This window comes from Rhinopithecus bieti, unplaced genomic scaffold (genome assembly GCF_001698545.2).
Source record: "Rhinopithecus bieti isolate Rb0 unplaced genomic scaffold, ASM169854v2 scaffold_56806, whole genome shotgun sequence".
In the NCBI taxonomy this organism is placed as follows: domain Eukaryota; kingdom Metazoa; phylum Chordata; class Mammalia; order Primates; family Cercopithecidae; genus Rhinopithecus; species Rhinopithecus bieti.
In genome coordinates, this window is record NW_016823424.1 from 770,076 (window position 1) to 788,056 (window position 17,981).

Here is a 17,981-nt window from a genome sequence, read left to right on the forward strand (position 1 = left end):
CCCCTGCTGTTTCCTGTCTGGGACCTACTGTCCCTTCTCCATAACAGCCCCCACTTTCTCGGCCAGACCCCTGCTTCTTCCCCTACTCTGTTCTCTCTGCCTCTTCTCTGGTACCTGATTCAGAATCCTGGTTTTTAGGCATCTTTCTCACATGAACCCACCCCATTCCCTAGCTTCACCTCCCTTTCCTTCCTCTGCTTCTACTGGTTCTCTCCTTGTCACTCTGTGCTGGAGGCTAGGCCCTGGCTTCCCTCTTCTGCCTTAGGGTTAGGAGTATGGCTGTGTGGACCATAGGTGCCTAGGACTACGGTAAGCATCAGTTCTGATTTGCCCAGGTATATCTTGGTTTAAGTACTGAAAATCTCAGGCAAAGTAGGACAGCTGTCATCCCACCAGGATCTGTGAGCAGCTATTTCTGCTTGTTTAGTGATTCCAGTGCTCTGTGCTTTTTTCTCCCCACATGACTTACAGCTTTGAATTCTTGAGAAACAGACACTTTGGTTCCTTAAGTGTCTGAGGCTCTAGAGTAGGCAGCTTGCCTAAGATGACACAGCCAGCCAGCAGCAGGGCTTCTGCCTATAAATTTCAGGCTCACTGTCTCCTCTATCCCACAGTGTCTCCTGGATGACCCACTGAACAGACACCATGCACGGAATGCAGAGGTTCATGAGAAGAGAGCGTGGAAGTGTGGAATTGTCCTTGGAGCCTTTCCCTGCCCAGGATGGCTTCTCACTGTGGCTCCCCCACACTACTCTTGTTTCTACCACCTGTTCTTCCCCACCTCTATTGGGATTTCTGCCACAACTTTCTTTTCTTTTCTTTGTTTCTTTCTTTTTTTTTTCTTGAGGCAGAGTTTTACTCTCGTTGCCCAGGCTAGAGTGCAATGGCGCGATCTCGGCTCACCGCAACCTCCACCTCCCGGGTTCAAGCGATTCTCCTGCCTCAGCCTCCCGAGTAGCTGGAATTACAGGCATGTGCCACCACACCCGGCTAATTTTTTGTATTTTTAGTAGAGACGGCATTCTCCATGTTGGTCAGGCTGGTCTTGAACTCCTAATCTCAGGTGATTCGCCTGCCTTGGCCTCCCAAAGTGCTGGGATTAAAGGCGTGAGCCAAAAATATTTATTGCAATGACCATAAAGAAAAAGGGCATTTAAAATACCAGGAAAATTCAGCCGGGCACAGTAGCTCATGCCTGTAATCCCAGCACTTTGGGAGGCTGAGGCAGGAGGATCACCTGAGGTCAAGAGTTTTAGACTAGCCTGGCCAACAAGGTGAAACCCTGTCTTTATTAAAAATACAAAAAATAGATGTGCTGGGGGCAGTGGCTCACGCCTGTAATCCCAGCACTTTGGGACGCCGAGGCTGGCGGATCACGAGTTCAGGAGATCGAGACCATTCTGGCTAACACAGTGAAATCCCATCTCTAGTAAAAATACAAAAAATTAACCGGGCGTGGTGGCAGGTGCCTGTAGTCCCAGCTACTTGAGAGGCTGAGGCAGGAGAATGGCGTGAACCCAGGAGGCAGAGCTTGCAGTGAGCCGAGATCGGCCACTGCACTCCAGCCTGGGTGACAGAGTAAGATTCTGTCTCAAAAAAAAAAATTAGCCAGGCGTGATGGTGGGCACCTGTAATCCCAGTTACTCAGGAGGCTGAGACAGTAGAATCGCTTGAACCCAGGAGGCAGAGGTTGCAGGGAGCCAAGATTGCACCACTGCACTCCAGCCTGGGCAACAGTGTGAGACTCTGTCTCAAAAAACAAACAAACAAACAAAAAAAACAAAATCAAAAGCAAGAAAACTAGGAAAACTCCTCCCACAGTCTCTAAATAAATCAACTCACTTTCCAGTTACTTACAATGTCTGTCTTATCTGCAATTTTTTTTTGTGAGAGGGTCTCACTCTTTCACCCAGGCTGGAGTGCAGTGGCATGATCAGGGTTCACTGTGGTCTTGACCTCCCAGGCTTAATTAATCCTCCTACCTCAGGCCCCTGACCCCTGGGAGCTGGGACTACAGGCGTGTGCTACCACGCCTGGTTAATTTTTTGTATTTTTAGTAGAGACGGGGTTTCACCATATTGGCCAGACTGGTCTTGAACTCCTGGGCTCAAGTGATCTGCTCGCCTTGACCTCCCACAGTGCTGGGATTACAGGAGTAAGCTATCACAATCGACCTTCTGCATTCTTAATTCTTATGAGTTCACAGCACAGACTCCATCATGTAGTCTGCCTTTTCCCTTTAATATGGTACAAGTCGTTTCTGGTTCTGCTGCAGAGTCTCCAACAAGATGATTTAAAATAATTGTATCCAACTGGGCAAGCCATCACTTAGCCATTTTTCTAAGGCTGGAGATTTTTTTCCCAAGTTAAAAAAATTGTCATTACATTTTGGATGAAAGCCACAGCTATTTGAGTCCAGAGGGAAAACACACGTTTTTTTGTTGGCGGACACTGATGCTCACTGAATGAGCTTCTCCCCAGGATGCTGTCTGGGACGTGCTTCTCAGAGTGTGAGCACAGATCAGTGCTGATCTACAGCGCTTTGTTATTGCCTTGTGGTAAGCACAGAATTTGAGAGTAGCCTTTTAGAAAATTATTATTGTTGTTGCTATTTTTAGTAGTTAAACAATGTTTTGCTTGCTGAATCTAAAAATCAAAAAAATTGGGGCTTGCATTTCGTATATCTCTTAAAAATTATCTTTAAGAGGTAATTCATTTAATTCTATTTTATAAAAGTATTGTCTATAAAGAACCAGAAATGATAAAACAGAAAGAGAAATAGGGATGGTTTGTCTTCTGGTCTAGAAGACAATATTAGGTAATGGTAGATGCTCAACAAATCTTGAACCACCGATTTTTGGTGCTGAAGTGCCTTGTGTGGTTTTGTGTTTGAGGAGTCTGAGGCTTATCAAGCAACACACAACGTTGTGTGTTGTGTTGCCCAATGACCTTGGGCAGAATCTGTGGGCCTCCACTTGTACTCAGTGACCACAACATTGCACTTCCATGTGATAAAATTTTGGGTGCTCATGGTGATAACTGCAGGGAGCAGAAGCAGGGCGTGGGGAGATGGGAACAAAACTTTTGCCCCACCAGGACAATGCTATGACAGAAAGTGTTTCCACCGCTGTCCCAGCTGTTGTCCTGAGGTCTCCAGACACTATCTAACTTTGCCCCAGATCTCCCAGGTACACCCCAGAAACAAACAGCTCAATGGTCGAGTTTCTTAGGAAGAGATGAACTGACGATTTGGGGGGAATCTGTATAGGAGTTTCCAGCAATGAGGTCCTGAGAGATTATTGCACTCTGATCTCTAAATGGCAAGAGATGAATGATAAATGATCGAGTTGGGGAAGTTTGTCTGCAGTCTGATTTCTGCAATTCATAGGTGTGAGGTTTTAAACAGATGTTGCTGGCAGGCAAACTAAACATTAATACTCGCCTTTCAGGATTGTAAAGATGCCCAGCCCAGCAATGTGTGTGTGTCTATATATAGAGACGGAGCCAGATCCCTTTCAAAGGAGTCAGAGCTCCTTTCCTCTCTGGTCTCTGCCTCCTTCCTGCCAGGCTGTTTCTCTTGCTTGCTTATCTGGATGCTCCAGCAACCATGAGCCGCCAATATAGTTCTCAGTCCGCGTTTAGCTCAAGGAGCAGGCAGGTTTATCGTACCAGCTTTTCTGCGGGCTCTGGTGGTGGGAGTCGGGCTGTGGGTTCTGTGTGTTATACTCGAGGGAGGTGTGGTGGTGGTGGATATGGGATCCATGGAAGGGGGTTTGGCTCTAGGAGCCTGTATAATCTGGGTGGCAGTAGAAGCATCTCCATTAGTCTAGTGGGGAGGAGTGCCAGTGGTTTCCGCCACGGTGGGGGAGTAGGGGGGTTTGGAGGGGTCAGGAGCTTTGGGGTTGGCAACATTGGGGCTGGTGGCTTTGGAGGTGGTGGCTTTGGAGGAGGTGGTTTTGGGGGTGCTGGATTTGGGGCTAGCAATTTTGGGCTTGGGGGTTTTGGTCCTTCTTGTCCTCCTGGGGGCATCCAAGAGGTGACCATTAACCAGAGCCTCCTAGAGCCACTTCACCTGGAGGTGGACCCTGAAATTCAGAGGATCAAGACCCAGGAGCGGGAGCAGATTATGGTTCTTAACAACAAGTTTGCCTCCTTCATCGACAAGGTGAGCACCTCAGGGGCAGGGAGGGTCATTGGTCACTGACCAAATGACTGAGAGAGATTACACCCTGCCACCTCTCAGCACATCGTGCTGTTTCAGCTTGATGGTGATACCTGGGACCTTAGGAAATCATTTACCCCATTTGGGCTTCAATTTGTCTTCTTGCAGGGATTTAATTCTATCTTTTCCTTTTGGCAGGAAAGGAGATAAGCAGTGTGAAAATACTCAACAAATACATGGTGTAGTACCCTCATTCTCTTTCACAATTATTCATTTTCCATCCGCCCATCCACCAATGCACCCATCCATCCATCCATCTATCCATCCATCCTCATCCACACAATCCATTTACACACACACACACACACACACACACACACACACACACGTGTTCATCCGTTCATTCACTCATCCATCAAGCCACTCAACTATCTACCCATGCATCCATCCACCCATTCAGCCCACAAATATTTTCTAAGCATCTGTGATAGAGCAGACACTGTGCCAGGTGCTACAGGTGACTAGGACACAGGGCCTGACGTCTAAAGGGAAGATAATTATGACAGTGCATGTGAAGTGTGTCAATAGGGGAAGTACTCTCTGGGACATGGTAGCTCAAAGGAGGGTGTCATGACCTCTGCCTGCTGAGTCTGGAAGACGGAGGAAAAGTTAAATGGGTTCTAATTTTAGTATATGTGCTGCCGAAGTGAGTACAAGTTAAATGGGTTCTTAGGGCAGAGGGGATTTTCAGGCAGAAGGACCAGGAGGCATGAAATTGTGACGCCTTTAGGGAATTTCAAACGATTACAATTCCTGGAGAAAATGGGATACCAGGGGGTGGATGAGAGAAGCAGAGATGAAGCCACAGAGCCAGGGCAGGAGAAGCAGGCAGGGCATGGTGAATGCCCTGGTGGTGGGTATCTCTTGGGGCTAAAGTCAACAGCATGCAATGTGGGGTTCTGTCTGAGTCCCCCCTTTTGGCTCATCAAGGGCCAATGATGGGCCAGATGGAGACACAGAAGCCCCTGTCCCTAGTTCCCTGTTGAATCTTCAGATTAGGTCCAAAGCAGCAACACAGGCTGGTGAACTCACCATGGCAAAGACCTCCCTCCAGCATCTCCTTTTGTCTGGAGGTCGAGGCACAGCGGCCTCTAGCACCTCCCCCGGAGGAATTTTGCCTTCAGAGATGCAATGGGAAGCCCCACAGAGCACCAAGGCCACTTGCACAGTCAGTGACTTTCCCTCAGTCACCACAGGAGTTCGGTGCTGAGGCCAGAGCTTGACCTGTGGCCTGAATGTAGGGTAGCTGTGGCCAGAGGCCATGCTGGGTGGCAGGGCAGGCCTCTGGTATCTGGGCAGATGCTGGGGATGGGACAGTGTGTGAGCAGGTGGAGGAGGGTGAGGGTGCTGAGGCCCAGAGGCTGCCGAAGAGGAGCGCAACACAGCAGCATGCTCCTGTGGCTTCTGATCACGCTGCGTGGGAAATGTGGCTGAGTACCACCACGCTTCAGGCACAGGTGGGGGTTAGAGGGTTTCACTGGAGCAAGGAGTCACTACTGGGAGCTCACGACTGGGCCAAGAGAGAAGCAGGGAGGAGAGAGGGCTGGGAAATAACCACAGGCCGCTGGCAACTGACCTCCTGAGGCTCATCCAATTGTGGCCTCTGCCATGAACAGGGTGTCTGTCCAGTTGCATGGCATGGAGCAGTGGGCAGAGGCTAAGGTGCAAGAGACCTAGGTCTCTTGTCCTGTGAAGGGCATGGCCTGTGATGACTATGAGGAGAGGCTCCTCAGCCAGGTGGGTTGTGGCCTGACTGGAAGGTAGAAGGCTTCTATGACAGGTGACTTCTGACTCTGCTTTCCAAACTGGTGTTCCTGCTTTCACCCTTGACCCTTGTATAGCCTATGCTTGACACCACAGCAGAGCCATCCTTTAAAAGTATGTCACACCACTCTTCCATTTGAATCCTCCAGTGGCTTCTTGTCTCAACTGAAGGAAAAGCCCAAGTCCTATAAGGCCCTATATTATCTGCCCTTTAACCTGCAGCTGCTGCTAAGCCCACACTTACATTTGTGGAATCAGGTCACATTGCCCTCCCTGGGTGGAACAGCTTTCAGGATACAACCGCTAGTGAGCAGAATGAGGCCTGAAAAACAGCCTCCAGGCTTCCAACTCATTATTGTCTGCAGTGTCCTGTGCCCCTCTTCCTCCTCACCTGCTCTCTTGCTCACCAGCATCCAAGGCTCAGTTCTGTCTCAAGGTCTTTGCACCTGCCATTCCCTCTGCTTGGAACTCTTCCCCCCAAAGAGAGGCCCACCTTCCTCCCTTACCTTCTGTGGGTCTTTGCTCAGATGCCACAGTTTCAGTGGGGACTTCTCTGACCACCACCTCAGCGTTCCTATGCCCCGGCCCTGTGTGACTCCATAGTCCCTGCAGCTGTCTGAGGCACTGTATTTTTTACATGATTGTTTCTTTATAGTTATCTCTCTAAATAGAATGCAAACTCCTAGAAAGCAGGGATTTTGCCTGTTTTGCTTATTACCAAATCCCTAGCACCCAGAATAGTGCCTGACACATGAGAATTGCTCAATAAACAGAAGCTGGATGACAAATAGGGTCAGCCCCTCGGGTCAGTGCTGGACGCTCAGAGAGTGAAAGTGGAGCCAAAGGCTTTCTAGAACCAATGACAAGAGGATAGGGCCTCAGGAAGGAAAGGAGGGGTCCAGCTCTTCCCCCTGGGACACTGGGCTGGTCTTGCTCAGCTGATCCTTAGACCTCTATGCCAGGGATGGCGAGTGGTCTGGATAGCCCACACCAGCAGGCAATTCTAAAACCTTTTGCACTTCATGAGTGCATGACACTTTTTGTCTTCTCTGTGTTGGGCGTTGTGTGTCCATGGGTCCACTGTGTCCCCTGGAGAACAAAGTAGATATAGGCCTGCCCTCATGGGGTCCAATGCAGCGCGGGAGAGAGATGCTCACACACTGCTGCATGACTGCAAGTCTCAACAGATTTAGAAAGGCAAGGAACAAGGGGCTGCAAAGGGGACACACTGGTGGGATGCCACCTCAGGTGAGGTCTAAAGGGTGAGTAGGAGTTTGCTGGGCAAAGAGTTGAGGAGACCTGGAGTGCTGAGGGCACTGGGAGGTCCCTGTGCAGGGGAAGGGCACTGAAGCAGAGGGTGGGCGAGAAGGTCGCTCAGCAGCATGCCTCATTCCATCTGTGCTAGCTGAGCTGCCCTTGAGTTTTGCTGGTAGGACACAGGCCAGGAGTGTTTTGGGGAACCTGGGGAAAAACACAGTGGCTTTCACTGATTGTTCTAGTGGTTAAGGCACTCCCTGCAGCCAGACTCTGCCTTTGCAGTTTGGGTGGCCTGATGAGAACCACAGTGTCTTCTATGAGCTCCTGGGATATTGCGGGTGGGTACCTGGGCTAAAGCCAGAGCACCCAGAGTTGTGTCACTGTTCCCTCGTTGTTTCATGTGGAGACTCTCCATGGGACCACAGGATTCTTTCTTTTGGTCCCCACAATGCCACTGCCACTGAGCACAGTGAATGAGTGCTGAATTGATTTCTTCACTCCCTGGGAGTGCCACCACAGAGTAAAAATAGAGAGTGGCAGGAATTTCTCACGGTGTTGTGAGCTGTGCTGACAAGCCTGGGAGAGCTGCTTGCCTAATCTCTTGCTTTGATAAGGCCAGCAAAAATGAGCCATGGGAGGTGGTGTTGTCTGCAAACATTTTCCAGCCTAGAGTCAGAATCCAAAGGGAGCTAACCAGGGTTGGCCCCTCAGACGGGCAGATTCTCAAGGGCCAGGGGATTTGGGGGACCCTCACTAGAGTCACGTGGTAAGGGAGTGTCTTCAGAGTTCCGTTCCGACCACACAAAGCAGTGGGTTTGCACCTTTACACAGTGCCCGGAGGAGGAAGCTGGATTCCGGAGGGTGTGTGTTTTTGCGCGTGCGCGCCCGCATGCGGTCGAGCAAAGTCTGGAGGCAGCACCACTGCTTCTATCAGGGCACTGGAGTGGAGGCTCCACAGTGTGTAGCTGGCTGAGGAAAGGTGGAGGCTGGTCATTACCATGCCAAGGACAAGCCACACACTTTGCACAGCCAGCTGCCTTACTGGGCCCTTTATCTTACCTTCATATCCACAATTCTGGGAGAAGAGGTGGTGAAAATATTGGGTGATGTCCACTCTCCATTTCCTGGGAAATAGCAAGTGGGTAGTTCTCAAACACCTGACAACCCAAGTCCTCACTTTGGGGCACTTGACTGCATTAGACTTTTAAAAAAATGAGAACATTTGCCTTAAAAATTCTGTCTGCATTATAAAAGCATTTAAATGAGTTACTTTCCTGACAAACATCCTGGCAGACAGCAGAGGTGGTGGCGACTGCAGGGCAGGGGCACCCAAGCAAGTGTGCTCAGGAATTAGTTTAATGTTGTAAGCCACATTGATCCTTCTTGCTTTTTCTTTCTTCCTCTCCTCTATCACATAATGCATTTTGACCACAAAGAGAAAGGAGCTTTGGGGTCATCAGTGTCTCAGATGCTCCGAAACACCATTTCCTTATGTTGGCATGGATAAATTGAGTTTGGAGGGCGAGTGCTCTATGATGTAAATGAAGGAGGTGATTTACCTTCAAAACCAGAGTGAGCTTAGTGTCAATTTTAGACAAGTTGACTGTACAGCCATTGGCCGTCAGAAACCACATTGCCCTCTGTGTGTCTCAATCCCAGAGAAAAGGAAGCTCTCTGACTCTTGGAGGAGCCATCCTGATTCTCCGAGGTCTGGATGTGTTGAGAGGCTATGGATCCCCCTACTCATGGGGGAGCTGCTCTGATCCATGGCCTGGGGTGGGCTGGGGTCTCTTGCTCTTAGGTGCGATTCCTGGAGCAGCAGAACCAGGTGCTACAAACAAAATGGGAGTTGCTGCAGCAGGTGAACACCTCAACTGGAACCAACAACCTGGAGCCCCTCTTGGAGAACTATATCAGTGACCTGCGGAAGCAGGTGGATTTGCTCAATGCAGAGCAGATGCGCCAGAACACAGAGGTCAGGAGCATGCAGGATGTCGTGGAGGACTACAAGAGCAAGTGAGACTCCAGGCAGGGCAAAACAGGGGAGAAGCATGGCCGGAAACTAGTCACAGGGGCAAGACATTCTGCTTTAGTGTTTATGTGTAAGGGTAGGGGAGCGGGACATGCAGGCTCTGCACTGCACAACTGCAGGAGGCGCTGTTTTGTATGTGGCAACCCAGGTAGATGATATTGGCAGCCAGCTGTCAATCGCATTGGGTGGGGAGGGGCAGGATAGCTTCATGGATGTTGGAGCCAAGTAAGCCTGATTTCCAGTGTGGGCTCTTCCACTTACTAGCTGCCTACAAATTCATCTTTTTAAGCCTCTGGTGTTCACGTTAGTAATGTGGGAAGAGCAAGAACCTCCCTTGTTGGATTGTTGTGGGTAGATCTGTGGTTCTCAGACTTGAGCATGCATCAGTTTGCTGAAATCAGATTGCTGGGCTCTGCCCCCCGAGTTTTTGATTCAGCAGATATGGGAGAGTGTTTGTACTTCTAACATGTTTCCAAGTGATGCTGATGCTGGTGGATTGGGGACCACACTTTGGGAACTGCCGGTTTTGAATGAAATGATGCTTAATTAGTTCTTAGTACTGTGCCTGCACACCCCTGCCAGTCAATAAACCCTAGCTATTATGACCACAAACAGTAGGGGTGACAGGAGTTGTCGAATTCCAGATCAGCCGCTCCTGAGCTGTGCAGGCAGCTGAGTCTCTCCCTTCCTCTTCTTCCCCATGTGGGGTGCAGGGTGCTTCTCTCCCATCACCTTGGCATGTTTACTGTGTCGTGCCAGTAGAGATCCAAGTGTGTGTGAGTCAACGAGGGAAAAATGGAATCCACACTGGAGGTGCTGGTGGGGGGTGGGGCACAGAATTGTAGGTTAAATTTTTTCTCTTCAAAAATATTTAGTAAAAGTGATTGTTACTTCATGTTCTCAATTTTAAGGAATGAATGAGTTTGACACACTTACAAAGGTAAAACATCAAAATAAAAGGAGACATTCCAGGGACCTTCTCTGTGGCTCTGGGCTTTCCATGTTGGCCTGGGGTCCCCTCTGTTGGCCCACAGACCCAGGAGTTGGCTCTGCCCTCATCCATGAGAGCGCCAGCCTCCCGGAATGGACAGCCAGCACCTTGAGCAGGGTTCTCTGAGCTCAGGACAGCAAATGTTTGGGGAATTCCAAGCTTTCTGCTGTGAGGAGGAACCTCAGAGATCCAAGGTCAGCCTGTAGCCTTTCTGTGCTCCTTACCTTGCCTGACAGGTATGAGGACGAAATCAGCAAGAGGACTGGCAGCGAGAATGACTTTGTTGTCCTGAAGAAGGTGAGGGAAAGGAGAGTCCCGAGGGTGGCTGTGGACCCAGGAGGCTGTGGGGAGTGAGGAATCCCTATGGGATGCTCTGTGGCAATGGCAGGGTGACCTCTGTGGCAATGGCAGGGTGGCCTCTGTGGCAATGGCAGGGTGGCCTCTGTGGCCGGCTTGCTGTGTGTGATGCCTAAATGTGGGGCCCTTACACTAAAATCGACACTGATAATGACTCTTTAGGAAGCCTCAAGTTTGTATCTCTCTGGGGTCCTGAAAGTGAAATGAAGTGAAATGACAGCTTTTGAATGTCAGTTATGTGTAGCCTTGGGACCTGGGGAAGGACCTGGGGTGTTGGGTGTGACTGACTGAGATGTGGAGGTTGGTGTCACATCTCCTTCTGGCCAGGAAAGCCAGGACATGTAGATCCCTTATTGGAGTGAGGTGATGAATGTTTGAAGTAAGGAAATAAACCCAGAGTGGCTCTGCCACTTGCCTGAGCCACCCAGTGAGCTGGTGGTAGGCAATGCCTGGGCAATAAAGTCAAACTGTTTCTGCCTGCTATTCAGGATGTGGACGCTGCTTATGTGAGCAAAGTGGACCTGGAGTCCAGGGTGGACACTCTGACTGGGGAGGTCAATTTCTTGAAGTATTTATTTTTGACGGTGAGTTAAGCGTTTATAAGAACCCCCTTTCTTTTCTCACATCTCACAAGGAGTATGGGCTATAAGAGGCGAGGTCTGAAACCCAACACTACCCACTAGGGACTCATCTCCCCAGGTACCCCAACTCTGTGGGCCTGGAGTCAGCCATCCTCTCCACCCTAATCCTCAGAATCCCCAGGTTGCGGTAATGGAGATGGAAGGCTGGGAGAATCCTGAGTTAGGTGGAGGCGAACGTGTCCCTGGTTCATGGCTTCCAATCTGTCTGGGAAATCACCCAGACATATAAGGGGCAAAACCAACCAGAAATCATTAATTCTGGGGAGCTGATGGAGCTGTTAGGAAACTCTGTGGGAGGTGACAGTGTGAGTCTCAAAGGGAGTGACCTTAGTGGTGGGGGATCAAACACTCTGTCACCCAGCCCTCTTTTGCCTGTGTCTAATTTGGGGGTATGTGCTCTGGGCCAGATGCTGTGTTAGAAATTTATGTTATGGGCATCTCCATTCTACACATGGGAAAACTGAGACACTGAAGGGTTAAATTACTTGCTTGGTTACCTTGCTAGTCAATGGTAGAGCCAAGACTCAAAAGTGAGTCCAAGTGGCTCCTCAACTGGAGTCCATTCTACTGCCTCAGAGAGCTCATGTGATTTCAAGGAACAGGCATGCCTGCCAAGGAGCCCAGCTAACTATGGTGGCCAAGTCAGAGCAAGGCAGAGTGGCAGTTGCAGGAGAGGTGTGATGGGGAGATGGTATCTGAAGGGCTCCAGGTTTAGGCTCCTTCCTTCTCCCTGGAGGAGTTAAGACTCTCCCTATTATCTCTCATTGCACACAACAATTCCAAGAGTTTTTCCCCAAGACTACCTGGCCCAGGCTTCTGGCTTCCCCCGAGAGCCTTGAGGGAGCAGCAGAGGAAAACTGAGGCCCCCAGAGGAGAATGGAAGGAGTCAGCCTGTGTGCCATGCCTTGCAGGAGCTGTCTCAGATGCAGACTCACATCAGCGACACCAACGTCATCCTGTCCATGGACAATAATCGCTCCCTGGACCTGGACAGCATCATTGATGCAGTGCGGACCCAGTACGAGCTGATTGCACAGAGGAGCAAGGACGAGGCTGAAGCCCTGTACCAGACCAAGGTGGGTACAGCCCCCAGATCTGGTGCCCAGAAAAACAGATTCTTCCCAGAATTGTCTTTCTCTTATTGCATTGTCTTTCTTATTTCTGAAGTAAAATGTGTTTGTTATACAAATTCTAGAAATTACATGTAAAGATTACCCATCTCTCACTACCGCTATTAATATGTTAATATCTCTTCTGCCAGTTCTTTGTAGCTATTAAGCTAGTGCAAAAGTAATTGCGGTTCTTGCCATTAAAAGTAATGATAAGAACTGCAATTACTTTTGCACCAACCCAATAATGTTTATTGAGAACTCATATGTGTTAGGCACTGCACAAAGTGCTTTACATAATATATATATTATTTCATTCAATCCTTACAACAACCAATGAGGTAAGAATTTCATTATCACAATTTTATAATAGATAATAGTGCGTGAGATTACTTAATTTCTCTAAGGCCTTGTAGCTAGTAAATGGCAGAGCCACAGCTTAATTTAACTCGGGTTTGTATCTACAAACCCATTCCCCTCACCACTAGAATGATTTTTATTCTTTTTTTCATAATGGCATCTATTAAAATATACTTTTTTTTTACTTTCTTTCCTTTTTTTTTTGTTTGAGATGGAAACTCGCTCTGTCTCCCAGGCTGGAGTGCAGTGGCGTGATCTCAGTTCACTACAGACTCCGCCTCCTGGGTCCAAGCAATTCTCCTGCCTCAGCCTCCACAGTAGCTGGGATTACAGGTGCACACCACCACACCAAGCCAAATTTTGTAGTTTTAGTAGTGATAGGGTTTTGCCATGTTGGCCAGACTATACTTTCTCTTTTACTTATCGCATATGGATACCTTTCTGTGACACTAAATAATCTGCTGCATTTTTAACAGCCTTGTATTATATTGTAAGACTACACCCTCCCTTATTGGATCAACCTCTTTGTGGCTAAGTTGTTGGGTACATCTTTGGTTACTTCTTTACCATAAACTGACCTGGATCTTTTTGGATGGTGAATCCTCTGGTTGAAAGGGCATGGCTGACAGTCCAGTCACTAAATTCTGAACAACTAGCATTGATGATTGGCTTTGAGGATGATCTGTGGCCAACTCCAATCCTGGCTGACCTCTGTCCCACTGTCCTGCAGACAGTGTTCTGGGGTGGAATGGATTTCGACCTTAGACTGGGAGGCAGATGGCCAACAGTGAAAACAGCAGAATGCAGATTCCCTCAAGTTGACGCTTCTCCCACCCACTTCAAAACCCTGTCCTGGGGGTGGAGTTTTGACTGATGGGGCAATACAGAGACAGAAACAGAGATGGAGGGGAAATGAGACTGAAAGTGGAGCAGGTGGAGGGCCTCTGGGACATAAGGTCCTGCCTGATTGCTAGGGATATCATCCTGGAAAAGGGTGGGAAGCTATATGGTGGGTGGAAAGAGTGAGGGGGTCTCAGTGTGGGTAAGGACCAAAGTGAAGTCTTAGATGTATGAAAAAGTATTAGAAAGGGCATCACAAAGCAGGTTTGTCTGGCTGGGATGAGAGTCTGCCCAGAGACAGGTGGGAATGCAGGAGGCTTGGCATGGTGTGAGCATGTGCATGTATACATGTGTTTGCAGCCCGGGTGAGGGAGGTTTGGTATAGCTGTGAGTGTGTATGTAGGGGCGACCACAGTACAAGATGGGTGAGAATCTCCCAGGGGAGAGCAATCCAGACCTACTCCCTCCTGGAAGGGCTTGTGGTGGGCAGCACATGCTGACCATGATGCTGCCTTTGGCCCCTAGTACCAGGAGCTCCAGATCACGGCAGGGAGACATGGAGATGACCTGAAGAACAGCAAGATGGAGATTGCAGAGCTCAACCGCACTGTCCAGAGGCTGCAGGCAGAGATCAGCAATGTGAAGAAGCAGGTGGGATGGGTGCTCAGGGAAGGCTGACTAAGCCCTGCACCTCCCACAATGCCCTGCCAGATGGAGCTCTGGAAACTCAACCCTAAAATGGTCTCTGACTGTCTCCGGAGCAGATTGAACAGATGCAGTCACTCATTTCGGATGCCGAGGAGAGAGGCGAACAGGCCCTCCAGGATGCACAGCAGAAGCTGCAGGACCTGGAGGAGGCCCTGCAGCAGTCCAAGGAGGAGCTGGCCCGGCTGCTGCGTGACTACCAGGCCATGCTAGGGGCCAAGCTGTCCCTGGATGTGGAGATCGCCACCTACCGCCAGCTGCTGGAGGGCGAGGAGAGCAGGTGGGTCCCACAGCTGTGTTTCTGGGGCTAAGGCTCCATAGGCACCCATGAAACTGTGGGACTGGCTATTTGGAGAAAAGGTAAGCTCCACCTTTTTGGGAAGATCGGTAGCCCAGAGTGAGCAGAAACATTCCAGTTAGAGGCAGACGCTGTGTGAGTTGGCAAGGTAGGGAGAAGTCATTGTTATCATTCCCCTGCCTCCAAATAGAATGTCCTTATACCCCAACCCAAGTCACTGCAGCTGGGTATTCACCCCCAATGCTAAAAGTCTTCATGAAAACGCTGGAAATTCTCTTGGCTCCATTGGCTTCCTGCTCTCATGCACACAAATTTCCCTAAGGCTTGGGGACACCTCTGATCCGGATATCTGTGGGCCACCGCCTTCCCTCCTCAGGCCCTGTGGGTCTGGCTGACCCTGTGCTTTGGTTTTACAGGATGTCAGGAGAGCTGCAGAGCCATGTGAGCATCTGTAAGTAGCAGAACCCAGGGACAGAGAGAGGCTGGCGGTCCTGGGTGAAGGGAGGGCGGGGAGGTGGCCAGCACAGAACTGAAAGTCTGGCATTTTAGCTTTCAGTCTTGTACAACAGACATCAAAGTAAGCAAGTGTAATGGCAAAGTCTGGAAGAATTCATTTGAAATAAATGGTTGTGATTTCAGGTCTACTTATCTTAATTGTTTTGATGCCTTTATTTTTTATTTTTATTTTTTAAAATGATGCCTAGGAATCAGCAGTGGCTAGAACTCTTTAGGGTATATATTCAATAAACAATGAAAGTGTGTTGCTGAGAGGAACCCTGGCATTCCTTTGTAGTATGAAGAATAATTTTCAAGTGGGAATACTTTCAATTTTCAATGTATCGGTTTGCAAGTCCATGCCACGGGTGATCGAGGATGGAGGAGGCTGCAGGTGCAGGGGTGGGTGCAGGTGGGGGCCCTGCCCGGTCCCTCTGACCCCATGTGCACTGTCCCCTCCCCACAGCGGTGCAGAACAGCCAGGTGAGCATCAGGGGCGGCGCGGAAGGCGGCGGCAGCTACGTCTCTGGAGGCTACGGTGGCGGCAGCGGTGGGGGCTATGGCGGTGGAAGAAGTTACCGCGGAGGCGGCGCACGAGGGGGCAGTGGAGGCGGTTATGGCAGCGGCGGCGGGAGCTACGGAGGGAGCGGCAGAAGCAGCCGTGGATCCTCGCGCGTGCAGATCATCCAGACCTCCACCAACACCTCCCACAGGCGGATCCTGGAGTAGAGGCGTCGTTTCTGCCATACCTCACGCCTGCACCCGCGCCGCCCCTCTCCTCAAACTCCTCCCCTCCACGCCCTTCCTGACTCCCTGTCGTTCACTTTTCTTGATGGGTCTCAGCAATTTTGCCAATAAATTAGACTCTAATGGGGGGAAGCAGGGTGGATAAGCCCAAACAGCAGATCTCTTTGGAGGGCACTGGCTTGCAGTCAGAGTAACAGCTAGGCACATTCTCACTCAGACTCCGTTCAGCTGGCCCTGCTGCTATTCCTGCTCCCACCTTTTTGGGAAGATCGGTAGCCCAGGGTGAGCAGAAACATTCCAGTTAGAGGCAGAGGCTGTGTGAGTTCGCAGGTTAGGGAGAAGTCATGGCTATCATTCCTCTGCCCCAACTCAAGCCACTGCAGCTAAGTATTGATCCACAATGCTAAAAGACACCAGGCATCTAGTTTAGCGATGGAGGGAAATAGCCTGTAAAGCATCGACAAGGCACATAATGGAGAGTTGGTATCTCAGCCCCAGGCTCCTTTTGCCGCACCTGGGCTGCTCTGTGAACAAGAATCCACGCCCCCTGCCCTTCTGGGGGCCACAAGATGATCCCTTTGGGGGAAGTTGCTGATTGCAGGACAAGCTAGCTTGGTAAGGAAAACCTGCACCAGCCGCCTATTCCTGCCTCTTGGTCCATAGCCTCATGCACTCATGTTGATGGAAAGTATAGATTTGCTGTCCACATCAGATATCTGTAAGGCATCAGTGTCCTGATTCTGAACCTCTGTCTCAGGAAGCATTCTCCCCTGTGTAAACAACTCAAGGTGGGAATATTTCAGAGGGCATGGGGTCACGAATCCTCACCCAGAGGGAAGCCTGTTTTAGCAGTGGATGCGGGAGTTGATGAACAGACAAGCAAGTTCTGCTTCTGTCCTGTTTCCTCCTGACAGCTCCATTCCTTGAAAGCCTGACCCTTCCTAAGCTCTGCTTCATAACCACTCTGAGAATTGTCCCATGTGGTGGGCACGTGAAGCCCAGCTCTGTTCCATCCGGGTGCCTTGGGCCTGAGGAGTCTGAGGATCTGACTTGGGTCTTGGAAGGGTTCCAACCCCAAGTCAGTCAGGAAGCTGCCCTTTTTTTTTTTTTTTTTTTTTTGCAAGGCAGTTTAATGCCCTTTCTCAGACCTCTCTAGTCCCTCCTGCCCTCTCTTCTCTGTGGCTGTGAGCACTTTGTGAGAATTTGACTCTTAATTTTGAATCTTATGTAAGAGGCTTGAGATGTGCTGGAGAGGGTAGGAAGAGGAAAGTATCAGCCAACTAACAGGTCTTGAGAGACAGAATGTAGCTTTGCTTTTAAGATCTGGAGTCACCTTCACTTGCTAGCTGAGTCCTAACACAACTTCCAAGTCCATGATTCTCTTGGGGCATTGGATGGGCGCAGTGTGGGTCTCTTAGGCAGTGCTTGTGACTTCATCATTTCCTGGTTCAAAATTGTACCGTCAAGGGGCAGCATTTCTGGTATTTCTATAATAAATTTTTCTGTGACCTCAAACTGCTGTTTGGTCAGGAGATGCATTATTTCTTCTTCTCCTTCCCCTTCTTATCCTTCACCCTCCTCCTCTTCTCCCTCCTCCTCCTCCCTCCTCTTCCTCCCTCCTCCTCCTCTTCCTCCTCCTTCTTCTTCTTCCTCTTCTTCTCTCCCCCTCCTCCCCCTCCTTCTCCTCCTCCTCCTTAATCTTCATCTTCATCTTCATTTTCTCCTCTTTTTCTTCTTTCTCCTAAATAAAGATGGGATCTCACCATGTTGCCAAGGTTGGTCTTGAACTCCTGGGCTCAGTCGATCCTCCCACCTTGGCCTCCCACAGTGCTGGGATTACAGGTGTGGGCCACAGTACCTGGGCCATTTCTTTTAAAATTTCTGCAGACCTGAAATTATTCATATTTGGGAAGTTAAAATTTCTTCTTCTTATTTTTTATTGTATAAGTAATACACAGTCTTGAAGAATCTTGCAGACATGATCTTATTAATCCTTAAAATGGCTGATCATTCAAAAGTCAATTATACATTTGTTCAATAAGCACTTATTAAGCTCCTATTGTGTGGCAGGCAGTGGCTTAGGCACTGGGAATGCAATGTTGAATGAACATGTTTCTGACTCTTAAGTTGCTCACAACTAAATGACATATTATCGGGGAGGGA

General features: G+C 49.5%; 1 protein-coding gene across 2 annotated transcripts; it reads left to right on the forward strand.

Annotated features, from left to right (window-relative positions):
* The first annotated feature begins 3,578 nt into the window (after window positions 1-3,578).
* LOC108521553 (keratin, type II cytoskeletal 1b) lies at window positions 3,579-17,347 on the forward strand. Of its 2 annotated transcripts, XM_017861425.1 has the most exons (10): window positions 3,579-4,165; window positions 8,680-8,764; window positions 9,045-9,259; window positions 10,503-10,563; window positions 11,112-11,207; window positions 12,176-12,340; window positions 14,099-14,224; window positions 14,338-14,558; window positions 14,993-15,027; window positions 15,538-17,347. In XM_017861425.1, the coding sequence occupies exons 3-10, from the start codon at window positions 9,201-9,203 to the stop codon at window positions 15,798-15,800; spliced, it is 1,026 nt and encodes a 341-aa protein (XP_017716914.1). In that variant the 5' UTR covers window positions 3,579-4,165; window positions 8,680-8,764; window positions 9,045-9,200; the 3' UTR covers window positions 15,801-17,347. The 2 variants fall into 2 exon arrangements, with proteins under 2 accessions (XP_017716914.1, XP_017716913.1); XM_017861424.1 differs by lacking the exon at window positions 8,680-8,764 and having other exon boundaries at window positions 3,585-4,165.
* Window positions 17,348-17,981: the final 634 nt, after the last annotated feature.